Genomic DNA, 25141 nt, shown 5'->3' on the forward strand with positions numbered 1-25141 from the left:
AGAGTGCTAGCCTTGAGCAAAAAGGAAGCCAGGGACAGTGCTCAGGCCCTGAGTCCAAGGGCCAGGACTGGCCAAAAAAAAAAAAAAAAAAAAAAAAAAAAGAGAGAGAGAGAGAGAGAAAAAGTAGGCAAATGCCTTTAAAAAAAAAATCCCTAATTTTTACAGTGATTTAATAGAAAATAATTCAGGGTTTTTTGGTTTGGTTGTTTTTTTGTTTGCTTGCTTTTATGTCTAAATGGAAAATGTTTCTCTGTACCATAGCATCCTTGGTTATGGAAAAAAGAGAACAATTCTTATTTACAAACTATATAGTTATTTATAGAAATATTGACAGAGAGGGTAGGTTTTTTAAGTTTTTCATGGAAATTTGTATTCCTAGCAAGCTGATATTTGCAATGTTTCATGATGATAAATGTGTATTTGAAGTGTACGGAATATGAGCTTTTTTAATTCTCCAGAGAGAACACTGAGTTTTAGCCAGTAGGATAGGAAAAATCTTGGAGTTCATGTTGCCCTCATCTTATAATAAACCAAGCTCATGATTTATCAGTAAATTATTAGATTAAAATTTACAAAATTGTGTTTCTCTTTTTCCAATACATGCCAATTCTCAAGAAATGAGAAAAACTAGTAGACTTATTAAACACAACTACATCTAATGTGCTAATTTGCAGATTCTTGTTTTCTTTTCTTTCTTTACTTTTTTGGAGGTGGTGGGTAATGAGGTTTGAACCTAGAGCTAGCATTTTTACCCAAGGCTAGTGCTCTCCTTCACTTAAGCTTTTCTCTCGAGAGATAAGCTTCTCATGGACTTTCCTGCTTGCGCTGGCTTCAAATATCAATTTTTGTATCTCAGCCTTCTGAGTAGCCAGGGTTGCAGGCAGGAGCCACCAGTGCTCAGTTAGATTCTTGGTTTAGACATAGCCATTCTCATCAGGAACTTCCTGCTAACCCCAGAGCTCACTGGGTCAGGAGGGTCACTGTCCCTTATCCTTTTTCTTTATCTTATTCTCACTGGCACAGTAGCACTAGAGAAGCCAAGTGAGAGTGTGAGGCTGAGTTCAAGCCACAGTGTTCTCTCTGTGTGTCTCTGTGTCTCTCTATGTCTCTCTCCCTCCCTCTCTTCCTCTCATGCACACAGATACACACACACACACACACACACGCACACACACAAACATCAATCAGTGACATTTTCCATGTGCCAATTAAATGTCCCGCAGAAGGCACACTGAACACAAAGAGCTTGAACAGTGTGTGAATTCCCATAAGATACAATGCTGATTGACTCATTCCCCTCAATTAGATGTATTTTCATTCCCCATGTTAAAGCCCACCCATTCTCTACAATGTATACATACTAATTAATATGCATTATTGAAAACAAAAAGAAAAAACATCCTAGAAACAAATGTGTCATATATGTGCAATGTTTCTTTTTTATTTGTCTGGCTTTAACAAGCTTTTCTTTACATTTTGTCTTGTTTTGTTTTAAGCCAACATGTTTAAGGTTGCTTTTAAAGGAAATTACAGCTGCAGGCATGTGTCAGATGCAGGCAGATCCCTTCACAGACCTGTGCAGATAGGTTGATTGAAATTGAGCACCCCCCAGGTAACTAGACCTACTGAAAATTGGATTAAGAAAGAAGTACAAGATCTACTCTTTACCTTATGAAAATGCTTGTAATACTTACACTCCATCTTTTTCTAAGGTTTCATTTTTTAATGTCATGAGGGATTGAGTAAATCGTTTTTACCTCCCCCTGATGTATTTTTTTTCATCCTGTATTCAGTGGTATTTTTGTTTCTGTAGTTCCAACTTTTTGGTTTGTTTTGACATAAAGTCTTACTGTGTAGGACTTGAACTTCTGATCCTACTTCCTCAGCATCCTTAGTACTGAAATTATAGATGCATCACAGCCGGTAGGAATTTTCTTCTGAGAAGTGGCTTAAGTAGTGAAACACCTGTCTAGCAAGCAAAAGGCCTTAAGTTCAGATCCCAGTTCAACCCTCTACCCAAACTGTATTTTTCTGCATTCAGGTTTTAAACTAAATTTCCCTTGGTTTATTATAAAGACTATTTCATTTTAATCTTTTATTTTGATTTAAAATGTCATGATTCAAGATAATCATTACAAATAATGCTTTAACATTGAATTATGGGTTAGATTTTGCTTCAGGTATTTCCAATACTCTAAATGATAATGCTAATAAAAGTAGAATTTCTAAAAGCATGTTAATAAGAGGTTGCTAGTCAGAGATAAAAAACTAATAATTATCAAATCATTTCCTAAAGAAAGCTCAATAACAATAAATACAGTTAAATAGCTTCAGCTATACATACTCTGATTGCTCCCATAAATGTTTTTAAATATAATACATGTATTACTGGTATTTATCACTGATTTATCAGTAGCTTACATAATTGAGTTTTCCAAAGGACAGAAGTTCAGTCTCAAATTTTCCATGATTTCTTTTCCCACACATACAAGAAATTTTCTAGCTTTTTAAAAGGAAGGTACAGATCATTATTAGTTTATCCGGCAATATTTAGTTAGTAATTTAATACATAATATGGTTTATGGTTTTGCCCATGCTTTTACTTTTTTAAGAATTCTTTTTTAAGGGCTGGGGATATGGCCTACTGGTAAGAGTGCTTGCCTCGTATAGATGAAGCCCTGGATTCAATTCCCCAGCACCATCTATACAGAAAAAGGCAGAAGTTGCACTGTGGTTCTAGTGGCAGAGTGTTAGCTCTGAGCAAAAAAACGAAGCCCGGGACAGTGCTCAGGCCCTGAGTCCAAGCTCCAGGCCTGGCAAAAAAAAAAAAGTTCTTTTAAAATCTCTCAGTGGACAATTTCTGCTGCCAAAGTTACTCATCAAATCATTTCTTTTATTGTGCTTATTATACTTCTGTAATATTAAATGACAATGTTGTCACTAGGACCACTTTCATTTATCCTTAAATCATGAAATTATTTTTAATTGTAAGGAAGTTCACCATTAGAATAAGTCTATGGAATTCACTTGTGTACCTTAGAATTTTTATTTTTGTTTTTGCTTTTTTTTTTTTTTTTTTTTTCTTTTGCCAGTCCTGGGGCTTGAGCTCAGGGCCTGAGCACTGTACAGTCCTTGGCTTCTTTTTGCTCAAGGCTAGCTCTCTACCACTTGAGCCACAGAGCTACTTCTGGCATTTTCTATGTATGTGGTGCTGAGGAATTGAACCCAGGCCTTCATGTATGGTAAGCAAGCTCTCTACCACTAGGCCACATTCCCAACCCGGAATTTTTATTTTTGGATTACTTAATTTTTTAATGATTATGTTCTGAAAAACAAAACAAAACTTTTTTTTTTTTTTTTTTTTTTGGCCAGTCCTGGGCCTTGGACTCAGGGCCTCAGCACTGTCCCTAGCTTCCTTTTGCTCAAGGCTAGCACTCTGCCACTTGAGCCACAGCGCCACTTCTGGCCGTTTTCTGTATATGTGGTGCTGGGGAATCGAACCCAGGGCCTCATGTATACGAGGCAAGCTCTCTTGCCACTAGGCCATATCCCCAGCCCACAAAACTTTTATTTTAGTGATATTATGCTCCACTGTAGACTGAGGAGGGAATATGTAGTGGGGAAGTTAGATGTAAGGATTTTGAGCTTTTATTTCCCTACTAAGAAGCTATGGAAACTCCACGAGGATTCTTGACAGTCTTGCCCTTCATTGGCACTTATTAACAAAATGAGTTATTGCCCACTTAAGACTCTACATAGTGACAGATGCAAGTGACATGTGTTAAATCAATTATTTTCTATTTAAAGCAATTATTTACTTCTATATGAAATTGCTCCTAATTTGATTCTTTGCACTCCTAAAATATTACTTACAGATTGTACTTATAGCCTGCAAATATAGCTAAGCATCACTAGATTCTTTTTTAGAATTGTCATTTTAACATCAGCAAACCTTAAGATTCAGGAATTTGACTGATCCACAATCCTTCTAGGAAACCCATTTATCCAACTCACTCCATTTTGACTCCCTGAGTGTGGCACAATGTTACAGAATGTATTTTTTTTTTTTTTTGGCCAGTCCTGGGCCTTGGACTCAGGGCCTGAGCACTGTCCCTGGCTTCTTCCAGCTCAAGGCTAGCACTCTGCCACTTGAGCCACAGCGCCGCTTCTGGCCGTTTTCTGTATATGTGGTGCTGGGGAATCGAACCTAGGGCCTCGTGTATCCGAGGCAGGCACTCTTGCCACTAGGCTATATCCCCAGCCCACAGAATGTATTTTAATAACTGTTTTCTAATAGCATACTTAAAAGATAACCACAAGTATGTATAGAATTTTAAATAAACTGTTCCGTGTGGGATCTATGCTTCTTCTTTTTTTTTTTTGTTTTTAATTTTTTGGCTAGTCCTGGGCCTTGAACTCAGGGCCTGAGCACTGTCCCTGGCTTCTTCCCACTCAAGGCTAGCAGCACTCTGCCACCTGAGCCACAGCGCCCCTTCTGGCCATTTTCCATATATGTGACACTGGGGAATGGAACCAAGAGCTTCATGTGTAGGAGGCAAGCACTCTTGCCACTAGGCCATATTCCCAGCCCAGATCTATGCTTCTTAAATCACTATCTTTGCTAATACTATGGTTCCAGCTTTGCATTTTATACATTAAATGAGCCTGAATGATAGAAGAAATGCATTTAGAATCATTCCACAGGAGACCCTTGAATATGTTCTGCACTTTTGATCTCTCTGTGTATTTCATGTTGTAATTCTACCTCTGATTTTAACTGTGACATACATTTTTTACATCTGTAATGTCTGATTGTGCTAACAAATTCAAAATGACACAATAAGGAATTTATTATAATGAAAAAATTATGAACTAAGGGCATGCTTCAAGTGGCAGAGTGACTGCCTCCTCAAGCAGGAGTTCCATGAAGTAGTTTGTCAAATGTTATAAAATGAACAAAAAGAGACAAGGCCCATTGTATTTACCATCTTGGAGTAGAGTTGGAGAGGAGGTAAATAAATGAGAGTTTAATGTTTGGGAGATGGTAATTGATGTGGAGGAAAGTAGAGAGTATAGAGAAATGTAAGAAATAGTTAAGGAAAGAATTACCATAGAAATCATAGAAATTTCTTCTGTCACCGATGTGAAGGTTAGGAAATTAAATCCAAATGTCAGCAAGGCCAGCGTCCCTCTGACAACTCGGAAGGAGAATCTTCCTTGCCATGTCCTAGATTGTCGTGGTTGCTGGCAATTCACAGCATTCTTTGCCTTGTGTTTGTTATCAATCTAAAATGTGCATTGTCATATGTTATTTCATGCAGGGGTGGGATGAGGGGTAGGCTCGTAGGCTTAGAAGTTCATTCCTTTCATTTCCTCTCTGAACTCCTTTTATTGTAAGCATCAAAGATATTCACATTGCTTGAAAATTCCTTCAGCTAAATATCTAATTCTATAAATTCTACCTTCCATCCATCAGTAGAAGGTAATTTAGCCAACTGATTGTGACTTGTAACAAGTATTGCCTTTCCTGCAGTGTGTAATACCGTTTTTCATTTCCTTGTGGCCTTATTGAAAGTATCTCTAAATGTTAAATTATCTACAATTATATACATGCATGTCAATGTATGCATGTATATTATATGTGGATATTTTGTATATATAGTATACATGTATATTATCAAAGTGACCAAAGTGATATATAAATAACTTTTCCTCTAAAAATATATTAAGGAAAACTTTACTACTTTCCCCTATTATCAGAGCTTGTACCAGAGGCAACTTTAATATTTATATTTTTATTAACCTTTTCTTTTGAAGATAATTTAGATTTTTTTCCTGTGAAGTGCTTTAAGATTTTTCCAGCTATTACTTTTTACTTAATTCCAAAGCTGAAAAATTTATAGTTTTAGGTATTTGTTAGAAGAGCAACTGTCTCTTGTTGTTATCATCTGCACCAGTCAGTATTCTCCTGGGAAACAGAAGAATGGAGCTACATTATTTGAAGGAAGTGACTTACATGACAGAAGCTGACAAATCTGAAATTGATAGGGCAAGCCTTCATACTTAGACACAAGCTTTGGCATGTACTTGAGCAAGAGTTTCATTTTCCCTTGAAAAATCTCCATATTTTTTCCTTAAAGGTTTTTGACTGAGTGAAGCCTTGTCTACATTATTGAAAAGGATCTTCTTTACTTAAATTAAGCAGGCCTATTGTAGATATTAACCACATCAATAATGCAGAAGCATTTAGTAAGTATGTCAATGAATAACTGCGTTGGCATGCAGAAGTAACTCTCTCAGAAAATGTAGGATGACATGTTTGGGGTGTTATTGAGTAGACAGAGCATATGAGAAATTCAGTTAGGTTATCTGTTGGTAAATTTGCTTTCAAGCTATGTTCCTGGGCAATTTAACAAATGGCTACTGAATTAAAACCTAGTTATTTTTTATTTTGGTTGCTTTATCTTTATTGCCACATTTTCTATCTTGCTTATTTTGCATTCTATCCTTTTTTGTATCTTCTAATTTTGATATTATGAGGCAAAGTCATTTTGTGATGATAGCATACTTTAGTGAACAGTTTCTGGCAATACCAAAATGAAAGCTGCTTAAATGGTAACAGAAGTAGCCAATCCTCGGTGATATACTCAGAGTTAGTTTATAGGCCAAGACTGCTCTGTAGGGAAAATTCTTTTTTTTGCCTGGAAATTAAATAGGGACTATTTTAATTAGTGCCCCTTTAGATAAATGAAGGCTTTGAAATGCACCAGTTTCGCATGTTGTTTCCATTATATAAGTGGTTATTTCTAGGTTGCATAATGTAGTCTATGCAAATTTAAACTTTTGCTTAACTTTATAAACTCTTGCCAGGAGACAGAGGAAAAGGCCATTGCCATTCTGCTGTTGGAGTGTGCTACTTACTGTATACTAACATACAATGATCATTATTGCCTATTAAATGAAGGTATTTTTTACTCCAGATTTCCAAACTTCAGTGTGATTATCATATTTTAATTTCTCCCCCCCCCTTCCATGGTTTTACTACATAATCTAAGCAAATCTCTTTGCTTCTTTCTAGATTTGGTTTGCTTCCACTGCATTATCTTACTGGAATTGTTTCGCCTTCACTTCAAAATCCTAGCGACTCTGAGAAAACTCACTTCTCAATAGCAGAAGGGCAGCCATGTCCTTTGCGTGTAATATTCTGTGACTGGCAAATTGAATATGTTCTCTGTGATCCCTGGATTCCTCATGCTTCATGTGACTCAGTGTTTACAAGCAGTGTGCAGTCCATTAATTTATGTTTGCCTTAATGTTCTAAATGTTTTCATGTGTGAATGCATGACTTATGTGACTTAATTTCAGAGTCATTTTGTTTTTGCTTTAGAGATACCCTCCTTGCAATTAAAACAAAAATATTTTTTTCTTCCTTTGAGAATCTATTGGTGACATTGTTTTCTTCCTACTAAAGCCTTTCCTCCCGCCTTCCCATCTCCTTCTCCCAGTTCTTGAAATGTATTTTTTTGTCAGCATACCAGAGCTCAGAGCTTTTAAAGATTTAGTATAATGTCAACTCACGTTTTTTGTGCTTACAGGATGTTTGATGTGGGAGGTCAGAGGTCTGAACGGAAGAAGTGGATCCACTGTTTTGAGGGAGTGACTGCCATCATCTTCTGTGTGGCACTGAGCGACTATGACCTGGTTCTAGCTGAAGATGAAGAAATGGCAAGTAGAACCATTTCAAAGGGTTGAGCATGAAATATGAATAGTTGGGGATGCCGCCAAGAACTTTTCTGAGAAAAATTCTTGAGCAATTCTTGCTTATGCCTGAATTATTTGAAAGTTCGGGCTCTTTCCTTCAGCTTTTCTGTTTGTGTTATGAAAGAGAAGTATGCCTGAAAAAATACAGACATAACTTGAGGAAAAGACTGAGACTCAAGCTCATCTCAGCCCTACATACTTAACTGAATTTCAGGTCCTTACTTGCTGAAAGGAAATCAAGTTATTTCTTTAGTAGTCCAAAGCTCCTTTCTCTTCACTTGTTATTTCTGCCTGTGTAGTAATCGTTGGTATCTATTACATTCTGCTACTTCCATGTCATTTTCAGACGTGTCGCAGGGTGCCATTAATTTTAAATACAAAGTTAAAGCTCTTGCATTTGCAATTAATTTTAATTGAAATCCCAAAGGGTTAGAGATTCAGTTGTATATTTTTAAAATCAAGTATCTATAATTGCAGTGCAGTAGGTCTAATAATACAACACATGAATTTCAGAACTGTAAAATATGATGGCTCTTTTTGAGCAAAGTTAGTGTAATTGTAAGCAACAGGAATTGGAAGTCACTTCCCTTAGATTTAGTGTTGGAATCATTGATTTCACCTGTTCAGTGTGTCTATGTGCAAGACTCTATTTAGCTTTTATTGAAAAATAGAGTGGCCTTTGCAACAGTGACATTTGCCTTCAGATATTCATGCTTGAGTATCACTTGCCCCCAAAACATTGTGCATCAGAAGCTTCCCTGGGCACATGCCCTATGCTGGGCACTGAGCAAGGTGTGATGAGGTGTGAACAGTGATGAGGGGTGATGGTAGAGCCTCATCTCCTTGCAACCAAAGTTGTCATTTTCTGAAATGAAAAAAGTACATTCTTTGTGGAATCATTAACTAGAGTCTTTGACCAGAGGATTGATTCTGGAGGTACCAACACATCAGACTGATCTACTAACCACCATTAGAGTCTAGTTAGAGGTTCTAGTGGTGGTGAAACAGGCAAGGAATTTAGTCAGTTTGGTCATTACTGGGAAAAACTAGGCAATCATCCCCCTAAGTCTTTTTTCTGTTTGTGTTTGTTTGTTTGTTTACCAGTCCTGGGGCTTGGATTCAGGGCCTGAGCACTGTCCTTGGCTTCTTTTTGCTCAAGGCTAGCACTCTACCTCTTGAGCCACGGCACCACTTCTGGCTTTTTCTGTGTATGTGGTGCTGAGGAATCAAACCCAGGGTTTCATGCATTCTAGTCAAGCACTAAGCTACATTCCCAACCCTCCCTCTAAGTCTTGACTTTGGATTACTCAGAAGAGATAAAGAATTAGATCTAGAAGGACAAAAGTGAGGGAAGGGATGGCACTGTTCAAAAAGAAATGTACTCTTTACCTAACTTATGTAACTGAAACCCCTCTGTACACCATATATGTAATAACAATAAGAAGGTGTTGGTTTTTTTTAACGGAAGGATAAAAGCAGGGGCTAGAAGTGTGCATAGTCAAGGAGTCTTGGTCAAACTAGAGTTTATTTGAACATTGTTTCAGGTCTGATTCTACTTCTGACTCCCAACCTGTCTGGGAGTGATTTTTCTCAGTGAGGGTTCTCTTCAGTTCTGCCATAGGATGTAAGCAAACAGAACCCACCTTTCTTCACCTATCTAGATGGACTCAGAGAGAACAAGTTACAGACTAAACATGGAGTTAATTGGGGTAATAATAGGACTTAATTGGGACAACAATGAGGCTGTTCCTTAAGAATATTTTTTTGTATTTCAACTGAATTCTACCTTCTTGCAGTGTGCATTTTCAAAATATTCCTCAGTCATTGCTATTAAATGAAAACTTGTTTTTATTTTCTATTACAGAATCGAATGCATGAAAGCATGAAATTGTTTGACAGCATATGTAACAACAAATGGTTTACAGATACATCTATTATACTTTTTCTAAACAAGAAGGATCTCTTTGAAGAAAAAATAAAAAAGAGTCCTCTCACTATATGCTATCCAGAATATGCAGGTATATTTACCTTTTTTTGAATAACTTATTGAAACCCTATATTTCCAAGTGAAACATTCTCTAAGCTTCTTATACTGTGAAGGGAAATACTTATCCAGTTGCCTTTGAGCACAGATAGTTCATTAAAACACAGATGAGATTACTGAAAATACCATGCTCATTTTACAAAAAAGCTACTACATCATTTCCAATGATGACTCCAAGACTTCATGAATTAATCCAGTGAACAGGTGAATCCAGGTGTCTGGTGGTACATTGCCAAATAGGACATGTCTCTCCTTGCCATCTATTCTCAGAAGCAGACCTGCTAGTAAACAGTTAACAAACAATGGCAGTGCAATGTGTTACCAAGACAGAATGCATGTGAACATTGGTGTAAGGGGGAAAAGACGAAGGAATTATAAGGCAGCTAATTTTCCTAAGTGTCAGGGAAGGATTTAGAAGAAATCTAACCCTTGAAGTGCTTTGCTTTTCCAACTGTGGAAAATGTACTGCAGTGACGAAAACCAATTTATTGTACAGTCATAGCTTTTTAAATTAGCTCTTTGCTCTTGAATAAGACAGTTGATTTGTGTAGCTTTCTGTACCCCATGTATAGTCAGGAATTGGGCTGTGTTCACTCAGTTCCTTCAAGCACCTTTCTCTACTTCATGTTTTGGGAAGAGAACTACCTACCACACACACACACACACACACACACACACACACACACACACACACACTTTCTGCATAGTGACTCAGCTTCAGCTTTCATCTATTTTACGCATTATATTTCTGAATAAGATTTTATTTTAGTGAAGAGAATTCTGTGCCTGTTTTAAAAGGAAAAGTATGAGTACCACTAGTTAGTAAAACCTCCAAATCTAAATAATCTGAAGAGAGAATTTACTTACCCTTATCCCATCCTTCCTGTTTAAAAAGAAAAACAAAACAACTGTTTCAAGACTGTCTCACTATTGGTGTCATAATAAACAGCATTTCAGTCTGTTCTGAGCTGACTGACTTGTACCATGGGTACTGCCTGCTCCTTCTCAATCATGGGAGAGCCAGCTCAAATTGCCCCACTCACACTGGTGAGAATGTGAGTTTCCTGAGCCCATAGTCCAGTTCCAGATCCATGTCCTGTACCCACACCATTACAAGTCATCAACATTAATTATATTCCCCTTAGGACCCAAGGGAAAAAATTCTTTGATAAATCATGCTATCCTGATTTTATCCCTTTTTATGCACCATGAAGTTATACTTAGGTTCAAAATAATTTCATTACTGTTTTCAAAACTTTGTGCTTTCTTACTGAAAGTCATACTATCCAAAGTCACCTTCTTCCAGAATATTTTAGTGCTCCTTAGGAATAAAAATCACTTGCCGTTCTAAATCCAAGATTGCATTTACCCAGAATCAAAGTGGATCAGCTTCTCCTCTGTGTGGGTTTCTTTATCATTTTTATGATGAAGTAGCCATTTTGTGATATTTCATAATACCAGAGTCTCCAAATTAATCTGTGAATACTGTATAACTAGGGATTTCAGAACAACCAAGCTTGTACTTGTTAACCCCATCCTTTCCAGAAGTGTAAGGTTAGGAACTTTCACTTATCAAGTTAGTAAAGAATCTCTAATCTTGGAGTCTGCAAAGAAAAAATACCATTTAATACTTTCACATCCCCTGTGTTACAGCTATAGTTTAAATTCTGCACTACCCTGAGTAGGTAATTCGATTGCCTTCTGTTTCAACTTTCAGCTCTCAATTCCTAATCTTTTCCTGTCACTGGGATTTGAATTGTGTCTTGCTCTTCTTATGCAAGAACTCTACATCAGACAGGACTCCAGGTCTTTCTGTTTCTGGTGGATTTTCAGATAGGGTCTCCTATGTTTTGCCCCAGGCCAGCCTTAGACTGTCATCCCACTTCCCATATCCTTCCATAGTAATAAAACTACCATACCCCACCTGTTTTGTTGAGATGAGGATATCACTAACTTTTGCCCCAGGCTGGCCTGTAGTCACCATCCTTCCCATCTCAGCTTCTTTAGTATCTGGGATTACAGGATGAACCACAACACACTGAAGATATTTTTTCTGTGGCCATATCCAATGGCTATGACTCTGGCTCTACCAAACCCAGATCCCCCTGCTACTGCTACTGTACAATTCCACCTTACTACTTTGTGTTTCTATTTCGCTGAACCCCATCGCACTCTTTTTACCTTTAGATACTCTATCCTCTCATAGTCAAACTCATTCTTACTATGTTAAATTCTGAGTTTCTCTCTAGAGCCTCAGGCTCTAGAGCTTCACATAATGTGCTTTATAGTACCCAAAACTCAAACAAAAATGAATGCTTTGTTCATTCCTCAAATCTTTTCCTCTTGGTCTTTTGTCTTATACAATCAAAAGATTATATAGTTTTTCAGTTGTCAAGTATCGATTGTGGGTTTCCTTTATACTGGTCCTTATTCTAGACAGTTTCATCACATATCAGAAAATACCATACACAAACCCCTGAACACACACTCTGCTATTGTTTTCTTAAGATAGTAAGTTAGATTGAGGAATGTGTTCATTGGTTCATTCATATATCTGGTAGCTGTTGGGGTATAATAATTTGCTAACTCCCTAGAAACACACACACACACACACACACACACACATCTGTGTATCTATAGATATGCCTATATATAGATATATAGCAAGTGAGCTAAGTTATTTCTAAAATATATACATACATACATACATACATACACACACATACACAGGTATAGATAGAGCTAGAGGCAGACAGTACTTGAATTTGAACTCAGAGCCTCATTATTAGTTATCTTGCTTTCTCAGCTGATGCCCTACCAGTTAATCCACTCCAGCAGCCCAGCTTTGGGCTAGCTGTTTTGGAAATAGAGTCTCATGGTTTTTACTACCTAGTAACTTGGCTTCAAACTAGAATCCTCCAGACCTCAGCCTTCCAAGTAGCTAAATTACAGAAGTGAGTTTTCAGAACCTAGTTTCCAACACCTATTTTTAATTAAGTCATTATGACTTAATAAAACAAAGTTTGATTTGTAAAACAGTATGATTATATGCTCTCAATATAAAGCATGAAAATGTAAACCTCTTCAAGGCCCATAGTTTTTATTACCTTTTCTCCTTTCATAATGAGTTCCATAATTGAGGCAGTCATAAAACACATAAAACATTTTCTTATAGGCATCTGTCTTATTGCATTTTGCTTTGGTATTACAGGTATTATGTAAGATTTAAAAGGAGATAGGAGGGCTATGGGGTGTGGTCAGTAAAGGAATGTCACAAAAACTGAAGTGACATGCTCTGTAGTTTGTAGGAGTTTTGAAAAGACATAAAGCCCATCTGGATCCAATTTTGAGCAAATGTAAAAGCAAATCAGAGATTCCAGCTGCTGCAGATCAGTGGACAGGAAATGATGAGAATGAATGACAGTTTGCCTATCGGATCCTATGATGTGCAGTGACCCCAGCACATTCCAGATCAGGCTGGCTGGCAGAGGACCTAAAATGAAGACAAGTAATTTTGGTTTACTTTACAAAAAGAAGGATCGAAACAAGTTTTTTATTTTTTCAAATGCACATTTTATTGAATCATTTTATATCATACATTAATGCCTTTTACCATAATATCCTTTTATCTATACAATGTATTATACTCAATATATATATACACTCAAATGGGTTTTAAAAGGAAGCACACAAAAAGCATTTCAGGTTATTTCCTGAAGTAGAATATAGTGCTACTGCTAACATTCTCTCTGTCTTCTAGAAAACATAAAGCATGCAGTTCTTTAAGTGTACACCCAAAAACTGAAGTTGGGTCAGAGTCACAGTATGTGCCTGATTATGTTTAAATACCTCCAGTTTCTGACATGCTCTAGCTCAGAGGTAGTCAGTAGTAGTTTCACTTTTGTAGTTCACTTTTTTATAACCTCATAGCCTTAAGTCACACGGTAGACCCTTGTTCAGTTTTTTTTTTTAATGAATGCATTACTATTAATATGTAAATAGGAAGAGAAATAATAACAGTACTCTAGATGCAACCAGCATTGCTGATGGGCCATTGGGCTTGAAATGTAGTAGTTACAACCACCAGGAAACAAAATAGTTCAGTGTTGGGATCCTAATAATAGATGGTAAGAACAAGATGTGACACTTGGAAGCTTAGACATAAACAAAAACCATGGCAAACACAGAATTCCATAAAAGGCAGTTTTCTTTTTAAATTTTAGGAACATTTCCAGTCCTTAAAATGTAGTGAATATGGAGTGTTTCATTGAGAAGATTTCATTGTCTTCTAGAAGGGCATATACAAGATACTATGACTGTAACTGACCTCAGTGTTTCAAGGTCCATCTTGCTCAGTGCTATACATATTTTTAACTTTTCCCATTGTTTCTTTCCTATCCCCATCCCAGGATCCAACACTTATGAAGAGGCCGCGGCCTATATTCTGTATCAGTTTGAAGACCTCAATAAAAGAAAGGACACAAAGGAAATATACACCCACTTCACATGTGCAACAGATACGAAGAATGTGCAATTTGTTTTTGATGCTGTAACAGATGTCATCATAAAAAATAATCTAAAAGATTGTGGTCTCTTCTGAGTTTTGCAGATAGTGATGAAACCCATTTTCAAACCAAATGAGTACTTATATATGGATCTCTCTAGACTAGAGTCTTGCAGTGACACAGAGTATAGTCCACAGCAAATGCATCTGAACCTGACCAAAGTTGTTCTGTTTTGTGTGTTTAACTGAAAACAATGCAGGGACCTTTTTAAAGGTGAATAAAAATGGTCCTAGAGAGAAGGTTGGTGTTAAAGCTGGGCTCTAGTGTATTGATTTCTGTGTAAGTGTAAATATGCAAATGTATTTATAACTTTAATTTTCCATATGACTTTTAGGAGTGGCAAATTTGACTCTAGTGTGACAGCTTTGGAAGTAACATAAATATTAAGTACCTTGTACTGAATGACAGATGATTCATGAGTTTGCCAGTTTTAAACAGCTTTATTTATGTTCCTGTTCTGTACATTTTTAGGTGTAGTAATTAATATTAGGAAATGTCATAACCTATATGTATACTTGTATTCATAAAAATGTTATTTGTACAAACATTGCACAGAATATTTTAATAACATGATTTGTTCTTTAAATTTAATGTGTTTTATTGAAATGTTTTAAAGAGGATGAGTATACATGTCTTGGGGTCAGTTATTCAAGCACTAAGAGCATTTTAATTTTTTTTCCTTTAAAGAGTGCATGCTCTTCTGTAAATTTGAGAAATGAACATTTCAGATTTTTTGAGGATATACTATCTTCTTAGATCACCGGTACTTAATTTTTATTCAGTTGTTTGAATTTTAATATCTGGATGGTATTCGTGCATTTCCATAAGAGTAATGCCTGATTAATTTTATACACTTTAAATAATTACATTTTTATTTATAGCTAAATTTTAGGTGGACATTGAGAGCATTTTTGTGGGCAAAAAAATTTTTAGCATAATGAATTTTGAGACATTCATTTGTGTATTTCCTTTGGGAAATCCCTTAGTACTTCGAGTATATGAGAGTTCCTTATTGGGAAGGTAAGGAGAAAGATCTTTGAATACTCTATTGCCAATATTATGTAAGCTCTAAATTCATGTATGTAATAAATTTCACCCTGTCACATTACTTTTTATCCTAGTTAAATTTACTTCACTTGCTTAAAGTTATATTTCTTTAAAAATTATGCTATTATTCCTGAGGATTATTTGGACAATTGCATTTAGAAAATGAGTAAAAGTATTTAACAAAACCAGTGATTAGATGTATGCTTTAGTAAGTATTACATATCAGCTAGATATTGAAACTTCGTAGTATCGATTTTCTTTTTATTATTAACAATGTGTCTCTATGATCTTATTTGGGCAAAATGAACACCATTCCCTGCCCATTTCCTGCTTCTTTTTAAACTCATCCTGAAATCAGTCTTTTAGTAAACTATGCTAGTAAGTAGTGACTAAGTTTGGTTATGTGTTGTCATTTTGTTAGAAAAAAAGAAGTATGTTTGTTGAAGTATGTGCCTCTATGTATATGTGGATAACCATGAAGTACTTGCACATTTGTTTCGTTAAAGAGATTTGTTTCCTTGTAATGTAAAGACGTTCCAAGTTATCAAAATTCCTTCAGTTTAGATTTTTTATGTGCCTTTCATGAAAGACATGTTTTCATTCATTTTACTCATGGAAGACCTGTAAGATCCACATCGTGTAGCTGTGTGTGAAATTTAACTATAATGCATAAATTTGAGTGATGAGAAATAAGGTTTAAAAGCCACAAAGAAGCACATATTTGTGACCATCATTGATGAATTCTTCAACTCTATTATGTGTAATTGTGTTACTAACAAATCCTAATAAATTTAAATTTTTAAAATTTTACAAACCTGTTTACTAAGCCATTCAAATGTTAACTATTCGTGTGTTGCATCTTCATTTCTTCTTCCACAATGATCTCTTGTCTTACAGTTATATCTGTTTCATAAGCTTGAGATTTTCTTGCCTGCGTTTTCCTGCCCAAAATAGGAGACCTCATTTTCAATCATGTGGCCTGACTCCCCTTCAAATAGAAAAAGTCATCTAGCTCCAACTCAGCATGCTCCAAACAAATTCACCTATCATTTTCCCAGCAACCAATTCTCACTTTGGACTTTGCCATTGTAGTGACTGCTGTGGTTTGGATGGTGAATGTTTCTCAAAGTTCCCTGTATTAGAGATGTGGGCCTAGGGTGGTACTGTTGGGAGGCGGTGGAGTCTGAGAGATGGAGCAATGTGGAGTTTATGGAATTCTGGTGTCTTCCTCTTAATTTCTCTGCTGCGTAACAGGTAAGTGCTTTTGCTCTTTTACATGCTCCCACTCTGGCCACATCACTAACACAAAGAGGCCAGTTGATCACAGCCTGGAATCCACAATTGAGTCAAAACCAACTTTTTCTCTTGTAGGATAATCCTCTATAGGATAATAAGGATGTTGTTATACTAAGAGAAAGTTGGCTAACAAAGCTATTGAAGTAGCAGCCTGCTGTTGAACTATATAGACCTCTTCATATCCTTTGTCTATCACTGTTTACTTACAGTTCTACTTTTCCAATTTCTCTCACCTGTTTGTTGAAGACTTTTTGGTGGAAGGCTTTTTCTGTTGTTGTTTGTTTTTTTTTTCTTCTTTGAATTCAAGTCTAGTGAACGTCCACTTAATGCAGTTATTAACTAATTCTTCCCTTAACTTTCCCTCTTGCAGTTATCTCGGTTCCTTTTCCTCATGGAACTATGACTGTGTTGCTGCCTTCTGTGCTCTGACCTGCATTGGCTCATAACTTTTCAGTAAATTAGTAACTTAGCCTTACGTTCAAAGCTTGGCTTTCCTCTTAGCATTATACTATACTGTAAGTTCTATTCTTTGAAATAATGCCTGAGAAATAAAACATCTTCATTTATATGTGGTTTTTTGTTTGTCTGTTTGTTTTTTTGCCAGTCCTGGGCCTTGAACTCAGGGCCTGAGCCCTGTCCCTGGCCTCTTTTTGCTCAAGGCTAGCACTCTGCCACTTGAGCCACAGCACCACTCCTGGCCATTTTCTACGTATGTGGTGCTGAGGAATCGAACCCAGGGCTTCATGTATACGAGGCAATCACTCTTGCCACTAGGCCATATTCCCAGCCCCTATTTTTTTTTGTTTTTTGTTTTTTGTTTTTTTTCATTAGCACTATTGTTTGTGAGACTTCTTTTAGATTCCACTGTAACTACTCTGCAGTCTCCTCTTTTGAGAACTACCAATCATGTTCTTTCCTTTCTGTAGCCTCAATGCCTAACTTGCTAATTCCTCCTTGAGCAAACCATCCAAAACTGAGCCAATAATAGTTTATCTCCATTCCTAGAGTGGCTAAGCCCTTGGTAGCTTCTAGAATCCCCTTCTGAAAAAAAACAACAATTTTTATGCTTAATCAGATTCAATCATGCTCAATCTCTTAGGAAAAAGAACTGAGTCAATAAAATGTTTTCTTACTGAATTCTGACAATAATTATGAGATAGGTGAATCTCAAAGATTCTTCGAAGTTACTTTGATCATGGCCAAATCAAAGTTTCAGACCTGAAATTTATGACTCCATGACCCCACAGAATGGTGCCTCACTACTAGAAATTTATTAGGTGCCTTCTACCTACCCACTAACCCTATCTTAGTATCTTTTGAACAATGCTACTTCTTAGAAATAAAAAGATGCTGCTGCTTATGTTTTGCATGGAAGCTACCTATGCTATCCCTGCATCAACAGGATTAGGCACTACTTAAGGGAGCTTAACAGTTCTGTGCATTTCAAAATCATTATTTTGTCTACAGAATCATACCTGGTCCCTTGGGAGATTAATTTATTTAATCAATATTACACATGGTAGCATGGTAGTGGAATGAGATGGTGCAGATTCCATACACCAGCGTCCAATGTGGATCCAAGATCTCCCTCACTTATTGATTAGTTAACGAGGCAAGTTACTTAATCTTGCTTTGCCTCCTTTTATCATATGGAGAAAAGTACGACCCTAGTAGACATAAATTCTTCAATCTTAAGTTCTCAGTGCATGTGGAATACTAAAAAATATCTTTAAAATTTTAAGTACTGTTGAACAGTTATTGGCATGAACTTTGGATGAAATATCTCAAAACAAAATAACTATCATAATTCATCTTGATAGTCAAAACAGTTGATACTGATGCCAGAAAATATGAATGGGAGAAAACATGGCTCACCTTTGGGGTACTTCTGTGTCATTCATAGTGTAGTGAAAACTATGGCAGGTATGCTATGTTAAAGTTACTTTAGGGAAAATATTCAGTTGCTTTTCAAAACACCATCATAAGAGTAAAAGTGCATTTATATCAAGTTTTGTATTTCACAACTCTACTGGCCGGTTTCCCTGGCATTTCTTCCAAAACCAGTAACTGCTTGCTTTGCCATATATTGTGATTTATTTTATTTAGTTGAATTCTTTTAGTTACATTAAAAGTTATGAAATACATTTGATCAAGTCTAGAGACCACAAATATGCATACAGTGATTGGATTCAGTTGTTCAGGCCAGAGTTGATGAGGCTTGATCCAGAATAGCCCCACTAAATATAATAAATCTCTGAGTGCTGTGTACAAAATAAAGCAAAATGAAGTATTTTCATCTTCTTTAACTTTGATTTTAGTGCCCTTCTTAGGGAATCTTCTATAAAGTGAGTGGAAGTTTTCCTCTCGTTGTAAAGAGATGCTTCTTAAGGTCAATAGTCCTTAATGTTAGCAAATTGCGATGAACTGTGATTGGTTAGAAAAGGCAGTGAGAATTTTTTAACAAAGCAAGTGTAGAAGATAGTTTGAATCAAGGACTGCTTTAGCTAGTATATGTAAATGGAGATGTTATTTGATTCTTGAATGTTGTAGAGCATCACTAAAATGGAATGTGCAGATTGGACTTGGAGAACTGAGGACCAAAAATGATTTTTTTTCCCCCAAGCAGTCTCTATGAAAGGTGTTGTGGTTGGAATGTGTCCACCTATGGTTCATGTTTGGTAAACTGAATCCACAAATTCATGTGTTATAATATTTGGAAGGATAATAAATAACATGGGGGGTAATAAAGATAGGATGAAGTCAGGAGGGTGGTCCCCATTAATTGGATTAATGGTGGTATAAGAAGAAAGACAAGCTCCAGCATTTAGAGTCTCTCAATGTGTTCTTACTGTATCTCATCAGCACTCTGATACTAGACTTGCAGCTTCTAAACATATGAGGAATAAATCTCCATTCCATGTCAATTTCTCATTGTCATGTACTCTGTGAAAGCAGAAGCAAACACAGATAAAGGACATGGACCTCCATTTACTTGAATTTTCTGGTTTTCTTAGATATACAATTTGCAGTTATTTCTTTTTACGAAATTAACAATTTCATCATAAAGCTCATCTTTGATGTAAATTACTGCGAAGATGAGATATTACCTGGAATTTTCTATTTTGCTCCTTTACTCACAACGTGGAAAACACTGAATGTCATCCTGCCCTAGTTTAAATAATCAGGAGCGAGTGAAGCCAAATCTATTTCCAAACAACTCTGTTTTCATGAAATTAAATAGTATTGGCTTGTCAGTGTTGTCACCTGGGAATGTGGACAGTCCCAGCAGCAAATCTATTATCTGTGTTTTTCACAGGACTTTATTTGCAGCAACATGGTATCTTATAACCTGGTTCTCTTGCTTCAATGTAATTGCCTTCCTTTAGGGGCCGAGATCTAGTAATCTTCATAATACAATCAACTTCTAATATATGTCATTCTTTAGATCTGGAGGTATATACATTTCCATTTTTAAAAATTCTCTATTAGAGTATATAACAAATGAATTATAACTGTATATTATTCTTCAAAAGGAAATTGCTCTAAAGACTCTCAAAATGTTTCTTTGGTGTCAAAGTGGAAATATTAGAGTCTATAGCATAAAGTGCCCTCCTCTCTGATAGCACCCTCAATTCCCTTTCACCAAAGGCATCTTGGTAAAGCATTTGAAACAAACACATTTGAAGATTTTGCTAAGGCATAGGATTTCAAATACAATACAGGCATTCTGTCCTTTTTGATGCTATAAAATATAAAGAATATGCCTATGTAGAACATTACTGAGTGCCTGCCAGGTGCTACACAGGCACTTCTGAGTGCCTCAGTAATACTTGGATTTTGTTATCAGAACATTTTCTAGGTATTGAAGCAAATACAAGAGATATTATTTTTCACAGTGTTTGCTCCCCTAGTCAGTGGGAGAGCCAGGAAGATATGATTGATTAATCATATCTTCGAAATCCAGTGCCAGGAAGATATTGCCAAGGATGCTTCAAGCTGTACTACAACCTGAGCATGCTACTTGAGTAGCTGTTAAGTACACATGATGCAGGCTGGCCTGGCTAATCAATAGGTATGGAAAGCCCAATGATATAGAAATCAATATGTGTTATCTCTCTGTTGCACTAACACTGGAGCTGTGTGAACACAACAGCCATTTGTACAGAGGTGATTCTACAGCACTTGAAAAGAAGCTAGTCCAAATCGAGATGCACCATTTTTTTTGGAAAATACAAATTATATTTAAGAGACTTAAAAGAAAATTAGGGGGCTGGGAATATGGCCTAGTGGCAAGAGTGCTTGCCTCGTATACATGAGGCCCTGGGTTCGATTCCTCAGCACCACATATACAGAAAATGGCCAGAAGTGGCGCTGTGGCTCAAGTGGCAGAGTGCTAGCCTTGAGCAAAAAAGAATCCAGGGACAATGCTCAGGCCCTGAGTTCATGGCCTAGGACTGGCCAAAAAAAAGAAAAAAAAAAGAAATGCATGCGAGTCCTTTTCTTGGAACTCCAATCTCCAGTTAACAACCATAAAGCTAGAGGTGGAGCTATGGATTAAACACTAGAGGACTAGTCTTCAGCAACTAAGCTCATGGGCAGCACCAAGGCCCTGAGTTCAAGTCCTCGGCCAGAAGAAAAACAAAAGCCCTACCTCCAATTCTATCGTTCTCTAATATTTGATTCCTATCACTTTATTTGGAAATTTTAATTACTGAGGCTTTGTAAATCACCAATGAAAAAGAAAATTGTGAACTTTAGGCATGGATCTGACAGAGGAATGGCTCCTGGAAGCTGAGACAATGTCAGTACTAAGGCCTAGCAGAGGATGTAGGGACTAGACAAACAAGGTGTGCTGGTGATTGTGTCTCATGTGCACTTAAAGATGTGGGAAGAGAGATTTCAGCCTACAGTTTGTCATGTGTGAGGAAGCAGCCTGACATTGGGCCCTGAGAGATGACCCTGCCTGCTTCACAATGGAATAGAACATGGAACCCTGACAGCCAGGCAACTGTAACTGACTCCACTCAAGTCAGCTTACTTGACCTGTGACACAGGATCAAGAAAGATGTTCTCGTGCTGCTTTCGAAGGCCAGGAGACTCAAATCTCAGGCAAGAGCACTTGGGTGCTTCACAAAAAAATGCAGAAAATGGATCAACGCCAAGCCATAAGTGCAACATCTCAGGCCTGTTTCCAAGAACAAAGCAAGACATGTCCAAGGCGACTGGGGCAAATGTAAAAATTATTCAGCCCTGAGCCTGAATGTGCCCTACAATATATGGAGCCCTGAAGCAAGCCTGCTAGAGATGCTGGTGTTGAACCTGGTCCCTGCCCATCAGAAAGGCGATCTCTTCTTTGTAAGAAACGTGCTCCATAACTACAGACAGTAGGGGACAATGGATAAAGTACTGGACATTTTATTTAAAAAGTACAGATCCTTCCACCAAAACTATGAGGAAGATGAACAATTAAAGAACACCCTTTGCTCCATTTTCACCTTGTGGTTGGACTTCTACCCTGCTGATTTCCATGCTCGCAAGAACAGAGACAGCGTCAAAGAACTATTGCACTATGCCACACTCCATATGCCCTCCTCAGACCTGCTCCTCCGCCTACAAGTTCTTTTGGATGAACTGCAGGAAACTGTGAGGAAGGAAAGGATGAAAAAGAGGAAGCAGTCCTTGTGTAGGGGCCTGATAGCTTGTTTTGGCCACAGAAGAGCAGGTCCTCCTGACCTCCCAATAAAGAACACATCGGTGATGTCAAGGATGGTGATGGATGGAGATCTGGAGCCAGCCCTGGACTCCAGGAAGCATATGCAGGTTTTGAGCCATGTGGACCTCCCAGTAGCACCCAGTGTCACCCCTTGTGACACAGGTGAACCTGCAGGTACCCAGCAGGAAGAAGAAAATGATCTAGAATATCCTCCTGTGACTTCCAGTCAGTGTAGAGCAGCTCCCATGTATGGAAGTCAGCACTCCTCTTGGTCTGCTGGATCAACTAGCATCTGTGGGGCTACTGGAAAATGTGCCCAGTCTGGGCTCAGGAGAACCCATAAGGGAGGTCAAAATATTAGATTCCACTGAGGAAAGTAAATCTGTCTTCACAGATTATCTGGACAAATCTGTCCTGCAGCAAGAGAAGCAATCTCCTATTGACAAAGTTGAATCTGCCCCTTCTCGTCAGGAAGGAAATGCTGACTTTAAGGAAGAGGTAGATCCCTGGGAGCACTTTGAACAGGAGTTTCTTCCTGAAGGAAACTTGGAGGCCCATGTTGACTTACAGATTCCCTCCCCTATCCCTGGGAAAATCTCTGTTTTCCTTTTTACCCTGATTGTTTTAAAATGTTCATTGTATTTATTCTTCTAAGTTAATAAAATGTTAATGTTTTTTTTTTTAAAAGAAAATTACACTGAACTGGTAGGGCATCAAATATACCTACTTCTATATTGGGTTAAGTGTCCTTTACTTGTAACTGTTCAATTGACATTATTAATGACTATGAGAAGCCATGTAATTACTCATGTGTGTTGTATTTATATTTCTCTGGAAAGCAGAACATTCCATCATCCCAAACATTTTATGTGTGTTCTGTGGATCCGTTTCTAGGTTTTTACAGAGAGTAATGGAAAACACTGCTTTGGATATGAAAGATCTGAGTCTTAGTGTCTTGAATAAATAACTAGTGACACCCTTAGAAAATGTGGGTCTCAGTAAAGCATTAGACTATTCCAATTCTAAAGCACTTGTCTTCTTGGGTGGGAGAATCCATTTTCAAATATGTTAAGAGGCAAACAGGCATTTGAAAATACATACTCAAGAAGTGAGCTTTGAAATTATTAGTATTCTCATTTTCTATTGTCAGATATGAGGCTTGAACTCAAGGCCTAATGCTGTCCCTGATCTTTTTTGCTCAAGGCTAGTGCTCTATCACTTTGGGCCAGAGGGCTACTTCTGATTTTCTTAATGGAGATAAGAGTCTGGTGAAAAGAGATAAGACTATCATGGACTTTGCTGCCCAGGCTAGGTTTGAACTGTGATCCTCAGGTCTCAGCTTCCTGAATAACTAGGATTACAAGCTTGAGCCACCGTCACCCAACTGACATTATTTTTGCTTCTAATACTAATAGTAGAATTAGACCTATAGGGTACAGGAAAACTACCACTTTGTAAACTACCACTTTGTACCATCTTTGTAAAATAAAGTTATCTCTTCTTGCTTTTCAGGCAAATAACATGATTAGATTATTTCATATGTTGCTCTTACTTTGTAGATGATGAGGTGGGGTGGGGGTGGTTTGGTTTTTTAACGTTTAAATTGCCCCAGCCAAATTCCTTTTTTCTTCCACATCTCCCGCAGGAGTAGACTGAAAGAACACAGTCATGCATGAAAGAAGTGTCCTAAACTTTTCCAGCTAAAGTAGCTCCAGGGAGCTGTGAAAGAAGACAGAAATTACTCAGTAGGACCTAACTTAGGACAGAATATCAAATATCCATAGGCCTTAGATGAATAGGTTTTTGTTTATTTGCTTGCTTTTAGTGCAGAGAACTGCAAATAGCTTTCTCCTTAAGGGTCAATAAAACTGTATCTGCTAATCTCTGAAAAGGAAGTTTAAGAGATTCTCAAACTTCTCCAATAATTTGCATCATTGGTTGAATGAGAAGAGTTACTGTTTATATATGTTGTCTTGAGAGCATGTAAGACATGGACATTTATTTAGGACTGTAATGATTTTGCACTTGACACAATGAATGCATCGAGTATAGTCTAACTATATGAATGATTTAATTGGCTACCAGTTGAAATAGTTGTGAGATTTTAGAAAAATGTGTACATTTTTAAAATTTTGAAGTGCCTAAATGATTTAGCTTTGATAGCATTCTCATAACTGTGAGAGTAATTCTTAAAACCATTCAATTGCCATGTGATTAAGCAATTACATATCCAATAAAGGCATTTAGATTCAAGTGAATTAATCCTGAGAAGGTTTTATATCAATAAATCTAATGTTTGAGAAATAATTTCTTCTTTATCAAATCATGATGCTCTTACATTTACATGTAAGACCTACTGTCATTTAGGTATATCTAATTTTTACCTGTATTTCATTAAGTGAGTTGGATAAACTTACCTTTTCTGAACTGCATCATGATTCTCACGGAAAGTAAAGCTTTTCATGGAAAAGATCAACATCACCACTGCTATGTTTACTTTTTAGGTTTATGGTTTCTCTGGGCATATTAAGTGTGTGCAAAACAAAATCAATGGTTGTTCTGTTTACTAAGCATTAAAAGATTTCATGTGCTTGGCTGGCAATCCCTGCTCAGGGCTATTTTTTCAATTTGACTTGTCTCCAGTTTAGCAAAATTTCTAAAGCCCTGGGAATGCTGTCCTTTGTGATGAAATGTTATCCCTGTTTTCCATGAATC

The 25141-nt window shown here is 37.1% G+C and overlaps 1 protein-coding gene across 1 annotated transcript in view; it reads left to right on the forward strand.

Annotated features, from left to right (window-relative positions):
* Gnai1 (G protein subunit alpha i1) overlaps positions 1 to 16231 on the forward strand; it is a 73625-nt gene extending 57394 nt beyond the window's left edge. The window contains exons 6-8 of the mRNA XM_048339906.1: positions 7596 to 7725; positions 9626 to 9779; positions 14215 to 16231. Of these exons, the coding sequence (XP_048195863.1) occupies positions 7596 to 7725; positions 9626 to 9779; positions 14215 to 14405 (475 nt within the window). The 3' untranslated portion in view covers positions 14406 to 16231. The remainder of the gene's footprint in view (positions 1 to 7595; positions 7726 to 9625; positions 9780 to 14214) is intronic.
* Positions 16232 to 25141: the final 8910 nt, after the last annotated feature.

Source organism: Perognathus longimembris, chromosome 2, assembly GCF_023159225.1.
Source record: "Perognathus longimembris pacificus isolate PPM17 chromosome 2, ASM2315922v1, whole genome shotgun sequence".
NCBI classification, from domain to species: domain Eukaryota; kingdom Metazoa; phylum Chordata; class Mammalia; order Rodentia; family Heteromyidae; genus Perognathus; species Perognathus longimembris.